Raw genomic sequence first — 6,895 nt, 5'->3', positions numbered from 1 at the left:
CCCACGGCGTTGTTTACCCCACCCCCCCCCGGGGCGGGACGGGGGGGGGGGGGGGGAGTGGGGTGGAGGAAGAAGAGAAAAAACCTGTGATCCTCAGCCTGTCAGGTGTGTACAGTCTATAAGATCAGTGGTGTAGAAGCTGAACTAGCATGTTGTCTGTGAAAGCATCTCTGAGTAATTACCCTTGGAAAAAGGTGTTTTTCCAAGCCATGTATTCTTTTTATTTAGATAAACATATATATGAAAATATACACGCCTGTATTTAAGGGTTGGAAGATAACTCCTTGAGCAGAATTGTGTTACTGTAGAAGGGACTCATATACAGATGGCTACTTACAAGAAAAACAAAAAGGTTCTAAAACTGTTTTCTTTGTTATGAGACAATTTAGGGAATTATCAGGGAGAACAGTAGAAATTTTCCAATAGGTAGTTAAGTCACAAGGCCTAACATAATTCATTTGACATATTACAGGTATAGAAATAGTCTCTGCCTGGTAATTCAGCCTTCTTCAGCTAGCCAAGAAACTGTCTTCCTCTCTGCATTCACTTCTACACTTCACATCCAGATAGTGATATAGGGTGTAACTTGTATCAGCTGAAGGAAGTCAGCAACTAATATGCCATTCCACAGATAGATTTCTGATGTTTTCTAGAGCTGAGGTAATTTACAGGGCCAATAAAGCAGTGTGTTCCAGACTAGGCAAAAAGGAACATAAGCTGTACAAGCATTTGGCATTAAGTGTAGTTTTTGTTAAGTGGGAAGTGGTCAGTGACTCCAGTTAGCAATATGCGAGGCCACCTGGTCTTTCTCCAAACAGGAGTAATTTAGGAAAATGTGGTTATTTTAAGCAAGTCCACTTGCAGACTATTTTTGTATACCAGTATCCTCCATGAACAGTGGGATCATTAAAAACTAAAAGGTGGGAAAATCCACAAAGATGGGAGAACACTGAGGAGTAACATTTCCAGAAGAACCAACAACTTAGTGGCAAGAATTAATGGGCAGAAGAAAGGCAAAAATAAGATAGATATATGTATTTAATGGAGGATAGAAGAGGGAGAAGAACCAGCAGCAGGAGAAAATTAAGAACATTGGAAAAATTAATAGCAAAACTTTCACTTTTTGTGAAAACAATTAGTTGACATACAATACTTAATGTTAGTGAAAGGGTGTTATGCAATGATAAATGACCTGGGTGATAACAACTGCAAAAATAGTTCTAGGAAAAAAAGTCTTTCACTAGGATATGGTTAATACTGGAAAAGTTTAATAGTTCTTACCCATCATCTGTCCTGTCTTTTATGGGTACTTAATCCTTTTAGACAAAGATTGAGGTGGATTGGATGGGGCAATGGATTTTTAAGCTTGCCAGAACCTCTATTTGGGAAAAGTCCAAGAGATAATATTTCTCCTACTTTACTGACCCTCACTGTCTCCACTATTCCACCCTTGGAAAATCATAACCAATTGCATCTGTGGATAAGGACTGTTTAAGGATACCTTTTTCCCTTTGAAACTTGTTTTGCTGTATGGAGTGCAAATGATAAAAGGACAGATGGCATTCTTATTGCAGCAGATGGAACATCTCTTCTGTGAATGTCATTGTTGCCCAGGTGAAGTGAAATCCCAGCTGTATTAATGCAGTTTTCAGGTGGCAGTGCACTGCATCACTGATAAACCTGAGAACTGAGAAAATAGATGCAAATTTAATTGCATGATTTACCCAGGTGGACAACTAAGAGTCAAGGGATTTCATTTCAGCACCTGTCTTTGGCCAAGACTTTTTAGTTTTAACTTCCCTGTGCCTCAGTTTTCTTATACAATCACTTTACTTCTGTGTAAAACAGAATTTTAACATCTTGAATTCTTCAGATAGAAAAGAGTAACCATGAGTTACTCAGAATACTAAGATGAAAAACATCATAAGAATTAAATGATTAGAGTGTTAATAGTAAGGAATTGCTATTCAGAGAACATGATTATGTGAATTGTTTATTTAAACTTAATTACTTACTGCTTTATTCCTCCCCATGCCTATACTTTTCTTAAGCCAAGTAGGAACACATGGCAGTGCTTCAATTTCTTTCCTCCTTCCCAAGATAGCCTTCATTCAATAAGAAATATAACTGACTCCTTTTCTTCAGAAATACCCTTAGGCCTTTGCTAAAATATCCTAGGTTTGCCACTTCTATTGTAGGTTGCCTGCAATGCTTATGTTGGAAGGACTGTCTTAGCTAAATAAAGATTAATTTTTTAATATAAAATGTCTCTTACCCTCCTCCTAACTGACTACACTTTTGTTTTAGTTTTCCTATTCATCTTTCTTACCTTGAAGCTATGCTTTAATGAATGCAGGTGTTTTCTTGTTACTTCTTTCACTAGTCTGAAATGGCCACAGTACCATGAAAGCTAGAACTGAAGGAGGCATAACATCTAATAGTCCATTCATTGAAAAAGGAAGCTCTGACTCATTTTATACCTTTTTCACAATTCAACTGGATAATAATAGGATATTACACTACAGAAAGCAATTTAGGCTAGGAATACCACGCAATTTCTCAAGTAAATGATAGCACTTTAATGGTAAACAAAGTTTAGAGGATCCTGTACTAGCTCTACAGACTGTACTAGCAGTTACCACATTTAGCTTTTAGTAAACTCACCAAGTCAAGCAGCCTGACAGCAAATATCACAAGGAGGCAATAGTATCTTCTCATTACAAGTAAGACCTAAATATGCCTTATGTGGCATGACAACCTTTTATACCTCAAGGCGCAGCCTCATTGGCTCTTTTGCCTCTATTATTCAGCTGTAACAGTTGACAGGGAGTGCTTAAAGGGGCTCTGTGTCTTTCAGTACAGGGATAAAATACCTCCTTCAAAATTAGACAGATTTTTTCCCCATTATTGATTATGTCTGGACTGAAGAGTTTTCAAAGTCTTAACCCATGACATGAGCCTCAGAAAATATTTTTTGTTATGGTTGCATTCTCTAGCAAGGTTGAAAATTACTATTGCTTGAACCACTACCTTCAAGAGTATTGTAGTTGTCTTGGCAGTCCCAGCTCATCATTAGCTTGAGTCTCCAGGTCACTTAGAAAAATCCTACCTTGAATCTAGGTATCCTCAAACAGGTCAAAAGAAGGGTTCTTAAACTTAAAGTAAGAAAGATTAGGATGTTCTGATGCATTTTGTAGAAATGCTGAGAAGCAAAGGAATGAAACTATCCAAGCACTATCAAATATTTTCAGCTGGTCTCAGAAATGATTAATGGGGTGAAAGGTCCTAAGTCAAATTCTGGTTAAACTCCAGGGATATTATTTATCTAGCATCCTCTAACAAGTGATTTTTATGAGGTTATGCTTTTGTACAAGAGTTGCACCTTTTCTTAATGTACATCCAGACTTCTAAATATTTCAGAGGATGCTCTAGAAGAACCTTGTTATAGTCTGAATGGATGGAATTTTCAAGAAAACTTAAATGAAAAACCATCAATAAGACTTATGCTGATAGATCACCCTATATGGTCACTTTAAAAAAATATTTAGATTTTTCTTAATGTCTAATTTTTCACAAGCATGAGCCAGACAGTATTTCGGATTGATTTTGGAGACTTGCTGAGAGCTCAGTAGTACAAAGATGTGAACATATTTTTTCAAGTTTTTTTCAATCTTTAAATACAGGTTTGGGATACCATCTTAGGTGCTATTCAAAAATTTGTATATGTTCTTATACCTAGACATGTATTTCTAAGCATAGACATCGGTGCAAAGTACCTACTTGTGTAAGACAATATGCAGGTAGGCTTCTTATGTATCTTGCAGATACTATGGAAGTTTCTTTCCTGGTATTTCCTATAGATCTTGATCTAAAACTTCTTTCCTAAAATTGCTACTAACCGTCTCCCCCCAAAATATAACAATAGCATGCATTCAGAATTTGTAAATATGCTAAATGGGAGCACATCCCTTAAATCTTGCTGAGTTGCTCAAATGTAATTGCTTAAGATTGAAACTGCTGCATGTTGGTGAATAAACTGAGGAAAAAGATCTGGAGCAAATAAACAAAACTTAGCAGTCTGTCATAAAGGAAAGAAAACTTCACAAACATCCAATTAAGTAACTGTCATAACACTAATTAATGAACACACTATAGACACATTCCATATCATTTGTATTATTTATTTTTTTTAAGTGGACAATTTAAATGTTGATGTTATTAACCATTTTGTTTTAAATTTCTTAGAGCCCTTGGCTGAGATTTCTTGCACTAATCATAGTACATAGGGGGAACAAAAGTAGAAGGTTATCTTCCAGTGTGCATGTGTGTCTGTGTTTCTGTGTACATATGTGCTTTACAATTATCAAACATATATTTACACACCAACTTTACACTGAAGTCTTTCAGAAGTCTTTTCTATGGCAGGGGAAAGAATCAACTGACCAAAGGCTTAGGTCTATATGATCCATTTGAGATTTTCCAGTATAGTCCCACAGAGCTTCTTATGCATTCAAACTTTTGCCGGAATGTTACTCCATCCAGTAGTGTTTCTTTATGAGATGAAACCTGGAGCTGAGGAATGCATCTCTTCAGTTTCCTTAACTTCACTAAACTGTAAATAATTTAAATTATTAAATTGAAATATCAAGACATTTAGTTATTGTTCATATCGCTCATCTTTAACCTTCTAATAATACATCACATTTTTAAAATAATTAAAAAAAACAACAAAAAAAGACTTTGGAGGCTATATACTACACAATCTCCATGGCTCCTGCTTCTTGGGAAATCTGTTACAATATTACAATTCCCAGAATGTATTTGGAGCAGTGGAACAGAATTGTCCGTTGGCAACTTTCACATTCAGCAATCCAGACACTACAACAATAATTTAAAAAATTGCTTTGTGATTTATTTTTTCTATCTGTATTAAAAAAGGAACACTAACCTACTTAAATATAGTTTGGTTTTTATGAAACACCACAAGATTTGGCAAAAAAAGATGTAAAAGAAGACTGTTTTGATGTATAAAACTCCTTACCAGTAGAAGAAACACTGACCTTGATTTGGCCTATTCATAGATTCATTTCATGTAGTTTTGCTGCATATTTGAAGCCTTAAAGAGCCAAAAGAGCTGCTAGTCAGTTTGGAAATCACAGAACAGTTACGCACCAACAATTCCTTTAACAGGCAAGGTGTCCATGATAAACAGTAAAGTAAAGCAGAAGTGTGTACATAGTATATGCTGTGAGTCATGTGCATGTGCATACATGATGTATGTGTATATACTGTTTGGCTGCGTGTACCAATATTGTGGGTGCATGCCCATTCTTTACAAATTTAAGTAGTATTTTGCTTAAACTCTCCTGTTCTGTAGCTTCTGGTTTGAACTAGCTTTTCTCTCCACACCCTGCAAATGACTTAATCTATCAGTCACCAGCTTTATATCTTCACGTCAGTAAAATTTTAGGACAACTGGATGAAGAATTATTTCTTACATAGAACATGATAACACTCCCACTGTAGGAAATGGAATGAAACAAATAGAATAAAAGTGCAGTGACTGTGGTGAAAACATCTCCACAGAGTTAGGCCTCAATCTCTTTTTGTTTTCGTTTGGGGTTTTTGAGTTGTTCGTTGGGTTTTTTTTACTGGGGTTGGGGGTGGGGTGTTGTGTGGGTTTTTTGGGAGAGGAGGCCTTCACTCTCCAGAACATGTATTTTTGAAAAATGATGTAGCGGGTTAAGGGGGCATAAGAGGAACTGTGTACATACATCAGATTTCCCCTTTTCTCTCCTTGGGCTACTAAGCATTGCCCCATTTTTTTCCACTAGAAGTGGAAGTGGTTAGCCCCTTTTTTATCCCTTCAGGAAAACAGATTAAGCCCAAGGATTCTTAGCAGAGGCCAATATATTTGAGATTGTTCTGAATGATGACATCTGTCACTGCATCAAAGACAAATTGTATGTTACTAGTATCAGTGGCGCAGGTGAAGTGTGAGTAGATCTCCTTGGTCTCCTTGTTGCGATTCAAGTCCTCAAACTGGCGTTGTATGTAGACTGCTGCCTCCTCATAAGTGTTTTGGCCTTTGTATTCAGCAAAGCAGACTGTTAAGGGGATGCGTCGGATTTTTTCTGCCAGCAGATCTTTCTTATTCAAAAAAAGGATGAGGGAGGTGTTGATAAACCAATTGTTGTTGCAGATAGAATCAAAGAGACGCAAACTTTCTGCCATTCGACTCTGCAGGAGAGGAAACAACAGTGTCAACAGTAGTGTTCTGCATAACTGTGAAAAGCACATAAAATACATTATTATGTCTATCAATGAGCAAAATCTGCTTTTAGAAACAACTTTTGTTTTATTTGGTGACTGTACATCTTACCTGATCATGAAATTTCAGGGATCTTAATTCACTTATTTGGTTACAATACATTTCACCACAGACTACCTCTTCCTTTATTTTTTAAAACATTTGGCAACTATGGAGGAAAGTCTAAAACTGAAGATCTAGAAACAATAGGTCTAACTTGGGAAAACATGGTTGTGTTCAAGCTTAGGTTTGCACTATAAACAAATTCTTTAAATAAAAGGTATGAGTAATTTCTAAGGATTTCACACTAGAGAAACATTCTGCTGTTAATAAAAATACAGAACTACTACAGCACAATTGTAACAGTGCATCATTAGATATGTAGTTTAGCACGCTATACATACTCAGAATTTTTTCCTTGCCTTACTTCTCCTCATTGTATAATGGTACACAAGAAATTGAAAGAATACACAAGAACCACATTCTACTGTGGTGGGACAACTTGTATACTTTCAGGTGAAAGCTGAGTTTAGCTAGATGTGTTTAATATCTTTCTGTCTGCTGCCCTGAGTAGGCAGATTCCAT

The 6,895-nt window shown here is 36.4% G+C and overlaps 2 protein-coding genes across 2 annotated transcripts in view; one reads left to right on the top strand and one right to left on the bottom strand.

Moving 5' to 3' along the window:
• Positions 1-6,895, top strand: part of RSPH14 (radial spoke head 14 homolog (Chlamydomonas)) — a 104,148-nt gene that overhangs the window by 6,393 nt on the left and 90,860 nt on the right. The gene's annotated exons all lie outside the window — the stretch shown is intronic.
• The window catches only part of GNAZ (guanine nucleotide binding protein (G protein), alpha z polypeptide), a 50,099-nt gene continuing 47,369 nt past the window's right edge, over positions 4,166-6,895 (bottom strand). Inside the window, exon 2 of the mRNA XM_010575098.1 lies at positions 4,166-6,240. Coding sequence (XP_010573400.1) covers positions 5,896-6,240 — 345 coding nt within the window. The 3' untranslated portion in view covers positions 4,166-5,895. The remainder of the gene's footprint in view (positions 6,241-6,895) is intronic.

Source organism: Haliaeetus leucocephalus, unplaced genomic scaffold (genome assembly GCF_000737465.1).
Source record: "Haliaeetus leucocephalus isolate CR32 unplaced genomic scaffold, Haliaeetus_leucocephalus-4.0 Scaffold13, whole genome shotgun sequence".
Taxonomy (NCBI): Eukaryota; Metazoa; Chordata; class Aves; order Accipitriformes; family Accipitridae; genus Haliaeetus; species Haliaeetus leucocephalus.
Note: the sequence above shows the minus strand (reverse complement) of the source record. Positions and strands in the feature narration are given on the sequence as shown.